Raw genomic sequence first — 19,254 nt, forward strand, 5'->3', positions numbered from 1 at the left:
CTCTTCTCTCGCTCAAAAAATACCTGTTCGACTGCTGCTCATCCTCACTTGTCCTACATCACCGGATGCGGATCCAGCGCCATGTAAGTCTATAATGTGCCGCCGGGCCCCCGGGATGCCGGCTTCCAGGCTGTGTATTGTTAATCCTCTCCTGCTGCCGGCCTCCGGGTTGTAGGCGACCCAAGCTGTGTACCATACTCTGTTTCTCTCAATAAAGCAGATTTGAACCCCAAAAAAAAAAAAAAAGAATCCCATCCGATCTCGTCATCCATGGAACATCAGCACCCGTCTGCCATCAGCAGTTTGCATTGGCTCCAGGCTTGGGGGTTTTTGGGGAAGGGGCACTCACTCCGAAAATAAGAAAAACACATCACTCAAAGATAAGAAAATACATCACTCATACAGGGCCCCCACATATCAGTCATCTGAAACGAAAAACAAGCATCATCAATCTTGCAAAAACAAATTTTCCATTCAAAAGCACCCCATTTGCTTTTTATCTCTGTAAGAAATCTTATAGTTCATAAAAACACTCTTCTAAATTCAAGGAATGATTTAAACATTCTACCTACACCATATTCTCTAAATTTATTTGCATAAAATCTAATATTTTCCTAGCATAACTAACAGGGTTGGGACGGCTAACTTCCATCTCACTCCTTTGAGAAGCAGCCCCCTCCAGAAAGATGTCCGCGGCTCAGAGTTTTGAATCAGCTCCAACCATAACAAGACAGGAGACGAACTACACTGCACCTCCCTTCGATGAGGTCACTTTCAAAAAGCGAAGCTGTGGCCAAGTTTTCTCTCTGCACTGCCTTCCCCTCAAGGGAGGGGACATGATCGTGATGTCACCCACAGGAAGGGAGCACCCTTACAAGCTTCCATCATTCCAATTAAAGGACGCTTCACGCCTGAAGAGCAGCTTACAGGTGGGGCACCTCCACCCTTACAAAACTCTGTGCCCGGAGAGCTCCTGAATATTTGCCAAAAATAACAAGATAATGCCAGGTCTGCCTCAGACGCTCCAAAAAGGGCCCTCCCTTACAAAACGCTCCTGAGAACCTGGCTGAGCTATCATGTCAGCCAAGGTCAAAAAGCAAATTCCTTCTAACTACAGACATAACCGTTCTCAAGCTTCAGAGAAACCCTGCATTTAATTTGAAACACTGCACAGTTATTTCTAACTAATTTAAGCAAATTAGACATGGTGAAAAGCACCTTGAAAACATGAATTAATAAAGACATTTTTGCAACCTAGACACATGCTAGCATTCTCAAGTAAGAAGCAAAATATTTCTGCAGCCTCATGAAAAACGAATCTAAGACAAACTATATACCATAATTCATGGTTACTGGCTGAAAAGCAAAAACATTAAGCAGCATTAAAAACAAATGCATTGGTAACGACATGCAGCAACATAAAAAATCACATGACACATTTTAAAATAACATTTGGGACACCATCAAGTCAAACAAAGGGAAAAAAAAGTTATACATGTAAATTTGCACAGCATAACCAGGAATTCATAAATGTGTGCAAGCTTTTTTTTTTGTTCTAATGATTAAAAGAGTCAGATTTATTTTTGCAGATAGCCTTTTTTTCCTATCTGAGTGGGAACATGTTATCACATTTTTCTCTCTCACGCTGTTCTGCCTCATATCAGCGCAAAATACAGAATCATTTGCATTTGAACATTAAACAAAAGGGGCAGTTTGCTGTAGGGAAATAATCAGTTATATTTTCTATATTAGCAAAATACACTAAAGAGCATTTTTTTTTTAAAAGCACACGGTTGCATTTCACTTTTTTCAAGCACATTCTACTTGGGTCTGTTTTATTTCCACAACCGGTGATAACTAATCTAAAACGCTGGTTTGCTTATCTCTCTGCACCGTCCAGTCTCAGCTGACAACTCTCTCCTAATGCCCATTTCTTTTTTAAAAACGTGTATACCTCGCAGCCTGACTGGTTGATTTATAACACTCTGACCTCTGAATCAGACACATTTAATTATGTTTTCAAAGGCAAACCCACACAGACTCGTGGACGCATATCAAACAGTATGTTTAATGAACACTGCTTTTTCCCGTGCAAGATGTTACCCTTCCGTCAGCTACCTGTCAAAGTACATAGGTGAACCCTGCAACTAATTGCAAAGTAAACTAATATAAGGAAGCACATAGCACTACACTAAGATGGTAGTGTTTCATAGTCACCACTAATCAAAATAGAACAATTTATACTATCACCAATGTCCACCCTAGACTATGAACACTAACATCAAAAGGAAAAAACTTAAACAAGACGTACTAAGGGCTAGAAAAAACTCCACCTAACACTTAAAATAAAAAAATAGAAATGTGGCAACTAATTAAAAAGTCAAATCAAACCATCTTTAATCCAGTCACTGACTTTTAGTGTCCGCTCATGTAACCATGCATGTTAAACAGCATATTGAAATAAACACTGCCATCTCAATTCAAGATATTAACCCTTTGGCAGCTCAAACACAATCGTTCCCGGATGGCTGCAGACACATGGGGAATCCAAGAACTTATCTCTCCATGTTTTCACAGAACACATGTGCACATTTTCTAAACATTTTCTCTAATCACTGGAAAGAGATCCAGCTCTCTCCTGCCTAACGTAATGATAACATGGTATTTACAAGCCATAATTACAAGGGGCTATTCACAAGGAACTCAATGATAACATGCTATTTACAAGCCATATTTACAAGGGGCTATTCACAAGGAACTCAACAAGTCATATTACACTGAATACATTTCACATTTCACAGCACAAGCAAATGCAGCAAGCCATTTAATAGGCAGTTTACAAGCCTTTTTCATACACATATTTACAACTGCATCATCACCAAGATGTAAGTGGCTCCATCACGTACTGTTACCCTTCAAGCCTGTCAGTTCAAACACCAAGATGAAAAGCATTTCTTCTACACTGCATAAGTCAGATGCCATGATGTACTGCAATCTCCTTACACTACAACTGTTCAAGCCTATAGGTCAGGGACCACACCTCACCATGCAATTCACAGACTGTTCCCAGACGTCAAATTTTAAAGGGTTTTAAGTCCATATACATTTCAGGGGCCACTCCCCATGCACATTATTCGAAACTGATTTATGACGCCAGATGAAACTGGTTATCAGGGCACTCCCCCGCAACCGATTTGACCTGTTCGACTACGCCAAATGTAACTGGCTATCAGGGCACTCCCCCGCAACTTATGCGACCTGTCCGACTACGCCAAATGTAACGACCGGATTTTCGGAGCAGATAGAATCAGCTCACCAAGACACCACCAACCCAGCCGAAACGACCTCCCTCCTCAGGATTACTCGAAATACTCACTATTTACTAAGGAATTCCATATTCCACACCACACTCATGCCTTAGAGTCTCGCGGCAACTCAGGCCCAGACTAGGCTACCCTCCTACTCATAATGAAGGGGGCAGTTCCGATTACTTACCATTACACACTGACCACAATCAGTGCTCACTCAAGCCACTATCCTGTGGGTATTTACTCAGGCCACAATCCTGTGGGTATACACATTGATCACAATCAATGCTCTCACTCTCTCACACAAGCCACAATCCTGTGGGTATACACATTGATCACAATCAATGCTCTCACTCTCTCACACAAGCCACAATCCCGTGGGTATACACATTGACCAAAATCAATGCTCTCACTAATGCCACTCTCTCTAGCGTCAATCTCTGTCCTATGAATACCTTCATATCTCTCTCTCTCTGTTGGGAAGTTTCTCTATATATCTAATATCTACTGGGGATGTAATATTATAGGTTATGTGATAGATAGACGGTTCAATCCTCTCACACAAAAATGGTCAAATTACAATATGCAAAGGTCATTCTCTGATTCAAGTGCTCCCTGCTCCCTTGCTCAGTTACCACTTATCTGGACGGGAAACGCATCTGTCCACATAACAGCATCTGACTAGAAGAAAGGTTAACTTTATTATAAGAAAACAACAGTTACACAATGGTTCACTAAGAACTGGGGTCCCTTTATTACACAATAGCAAATTATAACATCACAATAACTAGCAATCTAGACATAGCCTGAAAAGTAAAGGGGAATAGACACATACACAGATCTGCGGGTTCTCTTTATTATAATGGAAAACAAGAAAGCTTTATTACTAACACATCCACATATAGCTGAACTGTAAATAGCTAAAAAGGGAAATGGATTATAACAGACTGCACACCGCTGAAAGAAAAGGGATTCATCGGTGTAACAATACAGCAGGGAATCTAGCCTAGGAAATAAAGGACAAGATTAATATATATATATATATGGGCACTAATATAACAGGACAGATATCACCTGATTATTATGAAGTCTTGTTCTAGCTGTCATCTGGGCTCCTCTCTCGTCTGTGCCTTGGCTCATCTCAGGTTCTCCCCTGCATCTGTGCTGATCACTCTGCACTGGATTCTTCTCTCCCACGAACTGTCTTCACCTTCCAACTTCAGTCTAATGATATAGTTTCTGCCGCTCTGATAACCGTTCGCTCCACTAGCTTCTTCACTCTGTCTGATTGTTCCAGCTCCAATGTCCAACTCACTCCAGCTGCTCCCACAGACTAATCCACAATATAACTTCAGTCTCTTCCAAAAGGCATCACTCCAAACTCCAGCTGTTAACTGCCTTCTCCAACTGATCACAACTCCTTCTGACAAGTAACTGCTTCTGACTGCTTTCTTCAGCTCCAAAAATCATCTGACTTCTCTCTTCAGCTCCAAACACCATCTGACTTCTCTCTTCAGCTCCAAACACCATCTGAACTCTACCATTCCAAAAACCAACTGAACAAAACTGTTTCTGACAACTCCAAAAACCAACTGACCCCTCTGCCTCTCTGCACTTCGCTAATATGGAATGCTCTCTCCTCATGGAAATTTCCAACAGAAACTACCTCCCACCGTTTTCCTGTGCCAGCTCCGAGGCTCTCCGCACAACTGGAGTGGCCATCTGCATGTTACGTCTGGGCCCAAGAGACAAACACATTCTTTCGATAAGATCCAGTCTCCGCTAGTTTTCCCCTAGCACACAACAGGCTTAACTATAAACATCTCCTTTACCCTGAAAGCTCCTCAGTCAGCAGAGGCAGAAAGCAAAATGGAGTCTCTCTGGTTCCGGGCCTTTGTTGCCCGAAAAGGATGAAATAGACACTTAGCTCTATACACAAACCCTACCAATAGGTAATATAAAGTCAGAACTACAGGATCCACCCTCTACTATAGGTAGAATGATGAAAGGACACATAATTATGTCAAAGCCAATAGGCAATAGATGGATTAGAGTCAGGAATAAGGGATCTATCATCATATAAAGCGGTTATCCTCTAGTTTATGCTTCTAGGTCTGAAAAGAGACCTGAAAAGGACCAAAACAAGCTAAGAATAGTGATCTAGGATGGTAGCAAGCTTAAAGTCACCATCACTCAGAAATAGAACCAAAAACCCGGTCACTACATACGGTCAGTGATGATGTGAGATGAGATTCTGAGGAGCCCCCTGCTGAAACCAAGTACCATGGCCATGACTTTCATGTATTTAATCATTGCTTTGAGGGGCGTGGGGAGGGTGAAGACATGGCTCCCCAGTCAAGTGTTGTCACTGTGATCCATTATCGTTGTATTGCTCTTGGTCGCAATGCTACAGTCTTGCTTTTTATATGAGTTAAAGCAATAAAAACACGTTAAAAAAAAAAGATGACACTGGTTAATGGTTGCGAGTCCAGGCTCCTCCCCCTCCTTGACAATGGTAACAAATAGCACATACTTGCTCCACATACCTGCATAAATACACACACAGACATGCACAACAGTAGTAGTGTAGTTCAGAAGTTTGTAATCATGTTTCTTTTGGAGCAACTTGAAAATGTGGGTAGCAGTTTAAGCAAAAAACGTAGGGCCTCATTTACGAGAAATGACGCATCGCTGCGTGAAAGCAGCGATGCGTCACTTCTCAGTGCGCACTCCTTGCGACATGATTGATGCGTCATATTTATAACATGACGCATCATGTCGCAAGGAGTTACAGAAACGGCAGTATTTCTGACGTTTCTGTAGACGCAAAAGGGACGCATTGCTGGAGTGTGTCACAAAAGTGATGCAACCACAGCAATGTGTACTTTCACATGGGCAAGTCACCAAATTTACAAAATGACGCATCTAGGTAGATGCGTCACTTTGTAAACCCCTGCGCTACATTATACCTGCGCCAGGTATAATGTATGCAGGGGGGCATTCTGACGCAAGAAAAGGTCATAGAAGTGACGCAGTGAAATCTATAGGATTTCACTGCGCCACTTCTAGGACGCAAATGAGTCAATTTCTTACGCCTGCTGTCCTGACGCAGGCCCTTTTACATGGGGCTTGCCCCATGTGAAAGGACACATTGCTAGAGTTGCGTCACTTTTGTGACACACTTCAGCAATGCGTCACTTTTGCGCCATGCAGATACGTCAGAAATACTGCATCATTGCGCAAGGAGTTACAGATACGTCAGTATTTCTTATAGATTTCACTGCGTCACTTCTATGACCTTTTCTTGCGTCAGAATGCCCCCCTGCATACATTATACCTGGCGCAGGTATAATGTAGTGCAGGGGTTTACAAAGTGACGCATCTACCTAGATGCGTCACTTTGTAAATTTGGTGCAACAAGGCACATTTTTTACGCTGCTGGTGCGTCACAAAAAGTGACGCACCAGCGGCGTAAAAGTGACGCACTGCCTCATTAATGAGGCCCAATGTGGCGCAAGGGTTTACAAAGTGACGCATCTAGGTAGATGCGTCACTTTGTAAATATGGCGCAACAAGGCGAATTTTTTACGCCACTGGTGCGTCACAAAAAGTGACGCACCGGCGGTGTAAAAGTGACGCACAGCCTCATAAATGAGGCCCTAGCCTCTAAATAAGCATTGTATAGACAAGCTTTAAACTTTTCCCTTCTTATGGTCCCTCTAGTCTGAACTGTGTCTATTAGAATTGAGTCAGACTTCCAAACATACGCCTTTGCCTTTACCGTACCCGAGAGACATACATGAACTGATGTGCTCACCTGTCTTGTGTTTCTCCGCAGGTTAGCTATGGCGCAATGGACACCTTGTTCAACAACCGCGTGTTGTTCCCTGCATTTTACCGGACTGTCCCAAGTGAGCTCCTGCAACAAGAAGTGATCATCAAGCTACTGAAGCACTTTGGCTGGACCTGGGTTGGGATGATTGTAACTGATGATGAGATCAGTCAGGGAGCGAGTGAGCAGCTGAGGACCAAGATGACAAGCAATGGCATATGTGTTGCCTTCTCAATAAGATTGATTCACAAAATGGACTTAGCAACGCCAATGCAAATTGTGAGGAACTCCACTGCAAATGTCATTATCACCTACTCCAACACCGAGTTATTCTATTACATACTTATTGCCTTGGATATGACTTCTATAACTGGCAAAGTTCTCATCTTACCTGCTTCACTAGCCTTTACTGCAGAAAGCCTACCTGAACCATACCTAAAGCATTTAAATGGCTCGCTGATTGTATCTGTACCAAAAAGGGAGATACCCGGTTTAAAGGAATACCTTTCTAATGCCAGTCCCGTAAATACACCGAACAATCCTTTTCTTAATCTCCTCTGGTATTTAACATTTTCATGCTACCCAAATGGCACAAAAAAGAACATTCGTAACATTTGTGACGAGGACATAAGCCTGAGGACGGTGGGGCCCGCAATCTATGACGTGGACAACTTCCGGCTTACGTTCAGCGTGTATGCCGCGGTGCATGCTGTGGCGCAAGCTTTGCACAATCTCTACTTCTCTGACTTGGAACCAGGAAAATCTCCAAACAATCTCAAGAAAACATTTTCACCGTGGCAGGTAAAATTCGAGAATGTTTTACCATCCAGAATCAACTTTGAAGTGGAATGTTCTTTTCTCTCGCACATTGCTTAGACCACCGCCACTTTTGTGAGAGTTGCCTTTCATCTGCACACACGTTGATAAGCTCTGGCCTCCAGTACAAATATTTGGCCTCATTTATGAGAAGTGAAGCATCGCTTCGTGAAAGCAGCGATGCGTCACTTCTCAGTGCGCACTCCTTGCGACATACCTGATGCGTCACATTTACTGTATGACGCATCATGTCGCAAGGCGCAAAAGTGACGCATTGCTAGAGTGTGTCACAAAAGTGACGCAACTCCAGCAATGTGTCCTTTCACATGGTGGGGCAAGCCCCATGTGAAGGGGCTTGCGTCAGTCTTACGCCTGCTGTGAGGCAGGCGTAAGATTTTGACGCATTTGAGTCCTAGAAGTGGCGCAGTGAAATCTCATAGATTTCACTGTCACTTCCATGACCCTTTCTTGCGTCAATACGCCCCCTTGCATACATTATACCTGGCACAGGTATGATGTGGCGCAGACGTTTACAAAGTGACGCATCTACCTAGATGTGTCACTTTGTAAATATGGCGCAACAAGGCGTATTATTTACACCACTGGTGCCTCACATAAAGTGACGCACCGGCGGCGTAAAAGTGACGCACAGCCTCATAAATGAGGCCCCTAGTTTTTAGGTCTCGCTGAGCCAGCGCATGCCCTGGACGGAGAGACATTTAGTAGGTGAGTTTTCAAAGTGCTACCGGCTGGCCTAGCGTTTGGGTTCAGGTGAGCGTGCACGCGCACAGCCGCCATCTGTCTCCTCCATCACGGGTCATTAAGTTGCTTGTTTTTATTTCCTGTGCTTTCCCTTCTGCCTCTGTCCGATCACTTTCACTTTCGTGGCTTTTTTTTCCTTTTTTTTTCAGCACTCAGACTCTCTCCCTTGTGTGCTGCGTCCCCTTCGCATCCCTTTCCCTTGCTCTCTGTAATGCCCCAGGTTCATTTACTCCAGCTCCCACCCTTACCTGTCCTGCCCTGCTTTTTTTAAGCCCCCCGTGGCTCCTCCCTTTCTCTCTTGTCTCTCACTGCTCCCTATCAGCAACATTCAGTTGATCTTCCACCAGGTCTCCTCCGTTTCTCATCTGCCCCAAGAAGTCGACGCTGTCTCACTGCACTGCGCGATTCCCCCGACACAGCCCTCCTGAGGAGAAGGCGATCCACCCACGCACACTGCCCCCATCTCCATCTCGATTGTCCTCCCACCAGCCTCTTTGTGGCTTGTTGTAGGAAGGTGGCTACCTGACTATGGTTACCCCAGATTTTTTGCCTTGTGTTTAGCTGGTTTTCGACTTAGTTGGCCTGGTTCCCTGCTAATCAGGGCCCCAGGCTATCTGCTCTCTCTGTAAAATGGATTCCATGTACCCTAGGTGCATAACTAGATTGGCTTGGGTCACCTTATCAGCCCCTTTACAGAGCACTATAGGTGCCCAGGGCATAGGTGCATCCAAGGCCTACCAGGGGCTGCAGCATATCTTTTGCCACCCCTGGCTGGTTCTTAAATTGACACAACTGGCTGATCACTCAGCTGGGGCAAGTGGGTGTAATCACCCCTTGCTTAGATATAGTATACCTATATCTAAACCTATATCTGGACACTTATAAACCTGTGAGCCACTCCTATGGAAGGCCTTATCAATCCGGGAGGCAGAGTGCGTGGTTTAATGTGAGATGGTGCTCTGGCATGAGCTGAGCCTGTCTGCAGCTGTCGGGAACAACTCCCTAAGCTGATCCGGGATAATGCCATACCATATACTATTAAGTGCCTTATAATCCTCGCGGTTATATAGCAACTTTGGTTTGGCTTTATCAAAACATGTCATGTAAGGTGTCATACGATTTGGAATACTATCCCCTCGACAGTTCTGTCGACGGGGATAGCATTCCACCCCTCTAGAGGGAGAAGACATGTTACTTTACTAAAACGCGGTTGATATTTAAAAGAGCCTCAGATCCACAAAATGGATGCTTCTGCCACAGACACAAGTCTTACCTCCTGCTGCCGACCGAAACTCAGCAGAGGAGGTCTGGACAAAGGCTTTCCTGTCGCAGGGAGGTGTTACACCACCCCAGACAGGAGATAGTGGATTGTAGCAGGGAGGTTTGAAAGAAACCAGACACTGCCTGGGGAGCACAAGGCTGCCCCTTGCATAATCCGGCCAAACCGGTTCTGGGGCACACCAGCCCCAGTCCCAGCGCTGCCTGGATCAAAGGAAAGGGGTGTATCCACCCCCTTCCTGGGTCCCACCCATAGGAGGGGACCTAGCAGGTAATCCAGCCCCCTAGATTGGTATAAGAATGGGAGTAGTGCCAACGCACTCAGATTATCCTGATGAAACATTTGAAACAAAACTCTGGACCCTTCGACATCCTACTCAACGTAGAAGACAGAAGAATTTCCCTTGTGGTCAAGGAGTGACCACCCTGTGCAAACAGGCACCATCCAGCACCTTGACGTCTGCTTTGTTGCAGTTCCCGCCAGAACTCGAGCAACAGAGATCGACGAGATGAAGCTTGCCTGCCTTCTTACAGCCTGATCCACAGTGCCTGCAGAGCTGAGACCCGTGGAGGCGACCGGAAGCGTGGGGCACGCCATCTTGAAAAGACCACGAGACGCTGACTGTGCAGGCCACGAGTGACCCTCGAAGCTGTACACCGGGGTTTTAGAAGCCCCAACCCTGAGCCACTTTTGCGCCGAAGCTCACCCCTCTACACTCGACGAGTGCTGCATGGGGCCCTTCTGCTTTCTTTGGCTCGACGCGTTGGCCCGGTCACTTGCCAGCTGGCTTGTGGCCCGTGTGCCGGCGAAAACCTAAAACCGACTTGCGATTCTGGTTGCTCCAGACTTGCACCAGCTCCTCTGAAAAGGAGCACCCACTCTGACCCTCCTGGTCTGAGTGAGAAGCAATCTTCCAATCCCGCGTGGATTGCTCTTGCCAAGTGTTGTTTGCTCCGATCTTGAAGCCGACAGCGCCGACGGTGAGAACATGCGTGGGACAGCTCATGACCCGCTCCTGGACATCGCAGATGCCCCAGAGCCCACGTGGCAGCGGAGAGAAGCTCCTCAACAACCACCTGTTTGCGCCCGACTTTGCCTGGTTCCATCCTGGTTCCACCCTGGTCACTGCTGAGTGACCCAGACTCTGTCCCCTCTGCTTTCAGGTACTTTTATGCTCTGATACACCCTTGGATCACACCGGACACTTCTCCTTCACATCGCCTGCAGCACCTTCAGCTTCAAGCACCAACAACCTGCGTGACGAAACCCGACGCCACTTCGACCCTATGCACCCGCTTCCTGTGGGTGAGGTAACTCAGCAACGCCGGTGTTCCCACACTGGTAGACACCTCTAGGGTCTGTGTCTAAAGTTTTGTCCATCTAGGTTCAGCGGAAGTATCCTTAAACTCTATTTGTGTAACTTTTACGCACCGTTGACTTTGCATTGGTGCATGCGTGTACTTTAAGCACTGTACCCGAATCCTGCTGGCTTTTCCCGACTTCAGCATTGCTTGTCCCGACTGCTCCCAGCAATTCCCTAGGCCCTAGGCCTTACCACTGTTCGATTGGTATCTCTTATACCACTTTCCTAATATATGGTTTGAGTGGCCACCCGCCCTCATCCATAATTGTGCATTTTTCATATGTTATACTGTGCTTTTGATTTAACGATTGTGCCCCTTTGCTCATAAAGAGTACTGGGGATTATTTTAGTAATAAACACATATATTTTTATAATATATACTTGTGTGGTGTCCTTTCATTTGATATTACAGGATTGTGATTGGTAAAACAGCTTGCTTAACATGACCTCTTGAGTTTAGCCTTTAAGGCTGCTTAGTCTATGCTACCATTAAGATAGCTTGTCTATAAGGTTGACTTACAACCAGACACCATAAGGGATTGTTTGGGCTGATACAAGGTGGTTCCAGAATTGGAAACATCATATATCAGGCCAACTTCTCACACTTGTCTAACCGTGAAATCAAAACCATGTCACTACTGCAGAGAGAAATACGCTGGTCTGAGCGAAATATCTGCGACTGAGACAATCTGTCTGCTTCCCTCCCCAGAACGCCCACACCCACACCCTCGACCCATGGCCCCCACCCCTTCACTCATAGGGCACCTTACAGGTGCAGTGTTATGCGTAAATCCTCAATCTTGCACACAAACATGCAAGCAAAGCTCACGGTGAAGGGCGAAGACCGACTATACACAAATTGACAAGAACATATCAGACCCCCCAGGATATAGCGGCATGGATTAGCAAATTTAGCGGCACAAAAATGGAAATTTAGCGGCACAAATATGGAAATTTAGCGGCAATTTTGCGGCATTTTATTTGGCCATTCTTCCTACAACAAACACAGATATCTTCGTTTTTTTAGTTATTTAACCCCTTCCATGCTCATGACGAGCTCAGCTCGTCATGAGGTATACCTCTCGTGTGCTCATGACGAGCTGAGCTCGTCATGACCACACCGAAGGGAGGTTACTTCCAATGAGAAACTGTTTGCTCTTATCCTAACCCTGCCGAGGCTATCCACCTCTGGGTTTTTCTCCTGTAAGTATCATACCAATCTGCATCTTTCCTCCCCTCTTATTTTCCCCCTTTCATCGCTGCACCTATTACCTGTCCTCATCCTCCAGACTGGTTGTTTTTTCTCTTCCTTTTCTTTCATCTATGCTTTCACATACTCTTTCACTACCATCTCCCCTTCAACACAGCCTCCTCTCTACCCTCTGTTCCCTTTAACAATTTTTCAGGTTCGCTTCTTGTTCACAGTCTCCTTAACTTCTGTCTGCCCCTTCTTTTTCTTCCTCCCTTCTCTTCCTCTTTGCACAGTCTTTCCCTTCCAGATTGTCTTTGATTTCCCCACTCACTTCTTTCCACGTCTGCACGTTATTCCACCCATTCAAACCACCAATCGCCTGCAATTTCTGAGATAAATCGCGCCGCGTGTTCAGAATTAGAGATGCGGCCAGAAGCGGTCTTCCTTACATTCCTCTCCCTCCCTCGCACCTTCCCGCTCAAGCCCTCCATTCTGCTACAGCTCGCGCGCATGCCCAGTCTTCAATAGACTGAACACTGCCACAGACCTGTTGATATTGTTTTTATTACACGGCACATTTTTCTGCAGCTGCGCCCGACGATCATTTAAGAGCAAAGATGGGCTCGAAGGGGAAGAACAATGTATGTTCAAGATCACGCCATTGCCTTGATGAGAAAAGTACAAATGTAGATAAAAATACATTAATTTTGCTTCCACGTAATTTAAGCTCCTTCTTTTAAATGTTTATTCACTGCCAGAGAGGAACGCGCCTCAGAAAAAGTCCTTAAGTGATGAAAAGAACACACATCAGACGGAGGGCACGCAGCGAAGGGTGTGCAAGACACTTCAGCTGATGTGTTTGAACAGTGCAAGGTCAGACTTGCTCCTAAGGCTTAGTAAAGGTACGGGAGGGAGCAGTGGCTTGCATACTACAGAAGTGTAGAATTATTAACCCGCAGCAGGAACCAATATATTGTAGAGGATTGAGGCAGAGCAAAACTCTGATGTAGATTTCAATCCTTCACGCAGTGGCGTGCAGCGTGAAAAATTGTAGCGCTGCATTGGTCAGAGCCCCCAGGATATAGCGGCGTTTCTAAAACTGCAGCGATTTCTACAAAAATGCAGATTTCGCGGGCACATTGGTAAAAATCGCGGCATTTTCACAAAAGTGCCGATTTCACGGCAAACCGCAAAATCGCAAAATCGCAAAATCCTGGAGGGTCTGATAAGTAAGTACAATATTTGCATATATAAAATTAGACGAAAAGGTATTGGCTAAATTCAAACTTAAATCAGCCTTTTGACTTTGGCATTTAGCTTTTTATGTCATGATTTGAAAAAAAACTTTAGCATTAGGAGACCTGCCAGGCCATCACCAATAAAAAAAATACGTTGGCCGAAGGCACAAATATATTGGAGTATTAAAAAACTCTTATTGCCGTACTAGTCCCTGCACTGAAAGGAATTACTTTGTGTGCATATGTGCTCTTTGTATACAGTCACTCACAGTGAATTTAGCTAGTGACTGCAGTGGCCGACCTACCGTCCCATGCTGTATGGTGTAATAGGCAGAAGGGCATGTGAATGACACAACAGATGATGCATAAAAGAGTGCTGGCTGAAAGCCCATATAAGCCTGTGTATCGGATGCATAATTTTAGTAAAATCAAAAGACCTTAGCTACGCCAGGCATACATCGGTTTTGGGAGCCTTACAGAACAAGCATTGGCATAGCCAATAGGTCTCGCCTTTGGGAGCTTATAATTGATTAGCCATGCAACAGTTGATGTTGTTGCACCAAGGATATTGTGCTACATAACTAAACACTTATAAGGTCCCAAAAGCGTGACCTGTTGGCTATGCCAATGCTTGTTTTTTAATATATCGAGTTTCATGCAAACACATTGTTTTCAGCGGATGATATTTTTTTGGGTTCACAAGCGAATTTGCTAGAACAAATTAACCTCATATTTATCATGCCTCTTCCAGTGTCTGGCAACTGACCTTCTCAGATTGGTATTTTACATTGTTAAGCAATTTTATTTGTATTTGTTAATTTTAGCCTGTAAAGTGTTTACACTGATCCATTTGTAAAGCACTAGATAATCTATGATGGTCTGGTTCTCAACAGGCATAATGTTTTTCACCAGTACCAAGCATACCTAGCACCGAAGTAAAATTTGATATTGTTCGATGTTATTGGTAAGTGTTCGTGATGACAATTTCCATGTCCATTGAATTAACTAATTCTAGTTCTCATTTGATTTATTTTGTGACTTTCCTGAAACAAACGAAGTGATCATTTTCATAGGTAAATGTACTATTTTGTTGGCTAAAATAATCCACATTAAAAAATACCACTTTTTTGTTGAGTGTGTGCATTTTTCTTTAGCTGAACAAATACATGCAAACCGTTCGCTTCAACTCTACTGGCGGAGATGACATTTACTTTGATGAAACCGGCAGCCTTCCAAGCCATTTTGATATTTTGAACTTTGTTGGAGCAGAACTGGAAATATTTAGTTATAATAAAGTTGGATATTCTTTCTTGGCCAATGGGTTTCAAGATATCTTCCTGAACGAAAGCGAAATCTCCTGGAACTCTCACTTCACGCAGGTACCTTTAGAGACTTCAAGAATATGATTGCAAAGTGATTTTATTTGTCCAGTGTAACTGTCAAACTATAATTCTTCGCTCAAATTATATTTTTTACATTTCTGAAATTTCTGAATTATTTTTGCACATTTCCGCCTACTGACCGCATCAAAAGCATATATTAACAAACATTTGCAATGCAATAGGTCTCGCATTTGCGAGAGTTTGAGCTATTGGCATTGTAAATGACAATGTCTTTTATGTATGTCTTTATTTTTAAAACCAATAAGTAAAAGACATTGTCATTTAAAATGCCAATAGCTTAAACTCTTGCAAAAGCGAGAGCTATTGCACTGCAAATGCTTGTTGTGTAGTGCAACAAGTAGTGAGCCCTGCCATGACTGTCAAACTAAAATTCTTCGCCCAAATTATATTTTTAACATTTCTGAAATTTTTGAATTATTTTGGCACATTTCTGCCTACTGACCGCATCAAAAGCATATAATAACAAGCATTTGCAATGCAATAGGTCTCGCATTTGCGAGAGTTTGAGCTATTGGCATTGTAAATGACAATGTCTTTTATGTATGTCTTTATTTTTAAAACCAAAAAATAAAAGACATTGTCATTTAAAATAGCAATAGCTTAAACTCTCGCAAAACCGAGAGCTATTGCATTGCAAATGCTTGTTGTGTAGTGCAACCAGTAGTGAGCCCTGCTATGACTCTGGGACAGCTGACCCCAGATATCCTATCCTGCTCAGATGGGCAGACACTTGCAGTAACTACTCCAGTGTGTCTCGCTCTCAGAGCTAACCAAAACACTGGCACAACAACCTTCACACTTGCAAAATTGGCTAGCTTTTGTATGTATGACACAGTAGTGAGCAAAAAATCAATATGACAATGATAGGCTTCACCAGCAGCAAGAGGTCCAAGGATTACAGGCCTATATCTTATTATGCAATTTTTATAGAGGCGAGGGAACAATACTCGAGGCTCTGGATCCTATGAGCTTCAAAGTTTCACGTTTTAGGATAGGTTTGAGTATATGTTCCATTTTGAGTATATCAGTTCAAGGCTGAATCCTTATCTCTTGGTTGCAGAGACCATTCAATTGTAAGAAATTAATTCCAGTTTCCATAAAGTTTTTCAAAAAGTTCCTTTATTGATTCAACATTAGATACAGACCTGTCTGTATCTAATGTTGAATCAATAAAGGAACTTTTTGAAAAACTTTATGGAAACTGGAATTAATTCCTTACAATTGAATGGTCTCTGCAACCAAGCGATAAGGATTCAGCCTTGAACTGATATACTCAAAAAGGAACATATACTCGAACCTATGACAATGATAGGCCACTGTTCGCATTTTGCTTTGACATGAAGCTCTAGTTTGACATACAACTGACGCGTACGTGGACTGAAAATTTGTAATAAACTCCTTTTGGAAGCAGGGATCCATAAGTGATCCTGATTTGGGCATCAGAACACGATTACTGAATTTGAAGGGGTGAACGATCACTGAATTTGAAGGGGTGAAGGGGTAGACTGAAATTACGTGTCAGCAGTAGAAAACTGCAATGGAGAAGCTGGAAAGGAAAGATGGTGAACAAATGAAGGCACCTTCGCAGTCAAATGGGCAAACATTTGGGCAGAAAGTCACAGAATACGTGAGGACACATAACACTGGTGCAGACAACGTTTCTTAATTGAGAGTGTAGTGTAGTTCCTATATTCCCAATAGGCTCTGCGCATTAGAATAACATAAACGATAGTTTTAGACGTAGGACTGAATTCGACTAGGTCTCTATTCAATATGTTAGACTTAATTGAGAATGCCAGCTAGCTCAGAGGTCACTAGAAACTTTCTCGAATACACAAGAAGGGATTAGCTTCTGACAACTATATAACATGACAACTTTGTTCCCCAAGAATAAGAAATATATCTTCAGAGTCGCGGAAACAATAGATGGCTATTTCACTCAGTCAATCGTGCATGCTTCGTTTCACCAGGGTTTTTGCAGAGAAATAGAGAGTCGGGTGTTTTCAACAAAAAGGTTTTGTATTGAGCAGTCTTCTTTCTCATGCAAGAGAAGTTAATTGCAACAATTGTAATACTTGCTATGAAGTAAAGTGCGTACAGTAAAAGGAGTATTATGAAATAATACTGTAAAAGCATTTGTATGGTTTCTAAGCCATAAGATACTTAAAATAGATCAAATACATACAATTATAAATATAGACTAAAAGTACTCAACTGGTGCATCTAAAATACGCCTACCCCGGTGTACCTAACCTAAGTCTAGTACAAGGGAATAAGTAAGTGATTTCTAGCTTGAGTTAAATAGTTTCTGCCAAGAATCTATCCAAGAATTTTCTAAGGGTCTAATCAGCTCCGTACCTTGGTTATAGAATGAAGGAGGTCTTGTATCTCTCTCTCAGGACTCGATCTCCCAGTAACCCGCAAGGGTAGCAGGGAAACACTGAAGCTGGATTTCTTGGCAGGAAAAAAGACAGCACCTCTCAGTTCGTCAGTGGGAGGGTCGGCTTCCTTCGGCACTCCCATACAGCAGGGCGTCGGGCAAGTAGTTAGTCGATCTGCTCCCAAACCACTGTGTGTTTGCTAGGGCAGATGCTGGTATATTTATACCTGGAAGGTGCCGAGTTTGACATAAGGGTGGACATAATAACGTCACTAAGAACTCGAAGTTCTTTAGACGCTCCAGGAGTTCTGGGACAAATCAATACTGAAGCAGGAGGAAGTCCCGTACTGCTGAAGGCTGGTTGTCTTCAAGAACTCGTTGTACTCTAGGAGCTTAGTGGAAGTAGCCATGCCGTATTTGGACTGCATTGGCTGTGCCTAAATATGGTTATGATTCTTATGCCTATATAAGGATACGATGTTATACCTATATAAGGGCATGAATCGGGAAAATTACACTAGAGCCCTAGATACGTTACAACACCCACTCCACATAGAATGTCCATCTTTACTAAATACTAAGCAGTTATAACATTTCTAAGCATGTGTTTACAATCCCACCCCAAAAATACAAAAAATGCATTTGAAATGGTTTGTGCACGAAAAATGAGTATTGTACTGGACGTTTTCTAAGCATTGGTATCATTCAAATAATGCATATAGTTTTACATTTGAAATGCTGGCTGAATGATTCACGAAATTACATTTTATGAATTGGCTCTTAATACAGAAGAGAAGGTCGAGACCATTTCATCACAGATTTATATAATACTGTACATGTGTTAGAGGCTAATTTCAAAATATTGTCTCTAGGTATCAAAAATTAGAAATCTTGTTCTCTAAGAATAGTTCTACATTAAGTAGATTACTCTGTGCCAAAAAAAAGTAAATATTTTGGTATTGAGAAAAAATAATTTTGTTGTAGTAAAAAAATAGTTCCAAATTTTAGAAGTTCTGTTTATCAAAACTGAAGGCCGAAATCAAAGTTCAGGGAACGCTGTGTGCTTGTTTCTCAAGAGTTATTCTCGTTGTTAGGAGAAAATATTAACTCAGATAGGCTGGCAAAGAATGTGTCTACCACAGTAGGTGAAAGTTGTGCCATTTCCGAAAAAGTGGAAATAGTGCATATGTGAGATGCATTACCGTCAGCGTTATCTGGATAAGCAATGTTAACAGAAGGTTGTACCTGTGTGCCGCTTTCATCTCGTACCTCACCGCCACCTAGTCATAATGGTAAGGTCTCAACGAATGCAGTCATCAGAATTGGTAGCCGCTGGGGACAACAAATTGCATGAGCCGTTACCGAACCAAGCAAAGTATTGACATCCATAGGTACTGCTGATGGGAGTGAGAGACAGATGTCTAACACGCATTCTTCTCCACAGAGCAGGCATCGTAGAACAGGTAAGATGCAATCTTGCCAGATTGGTCTTAATGGTAGAAACCATGTGGTATTCAGATCTCTTAGACGAGCCAAGCCGAGAACCTGTGTTATCCTATTTCGATACCTCAGTGCCTGGATCGCTTGTTCCATGGTAACCTGGGTATCCCTGGTGACTGAACTTGCCATATCGGAGCAGAAGGAACAAAAATAGAATTCCTGCTACAAGTCCAAAAATGAG

General features: G+C 43.3%; 1 protein-coding gene across 1 annotated transcript in view; it reads left to right on the top strand.

The window, feature by feature from the left end:
• The first annotated feature begins 7,152 nt into the window (after positions 1 to 7,152).
• Positions 7,153 to 19,254, top strand: part of LOC147684940 (vomeronasal type-2 receptor 26-like) — a 56,435-nt gene continuing 44,333 nt past the window's right edge. Inside the window, exons 1-2 of the mRNA XM_086942402.1 lie at positions 7,153 to 7,941; positions 14,945 to 15,169. Coding sequence (XP_086798528.1) covers positions 7,162 to 7,941; positions 14,945 to 15,169 — 1,005 coding nt within the window. The 5' untranslated portion in view covers positions 7,153 to 7,161. The remainder of the gene's footprint in view (positions 7,942 to 14,944; positions 15,170 to 19,254) is intronic.

Source organism: Lissotriton vulgaris, chromosome 10 (assembly GCF_964263255.1).
Source record: "Lissotriton vulgaris chromosome 10, aLisVul1.2, whole genome shotgun sequence".
NCBI lineage: Eukaryota > Metazoa > Chordata > Amphibia > Caudata > Salamandridae > Lissotriton > Lissotriton vulgaris.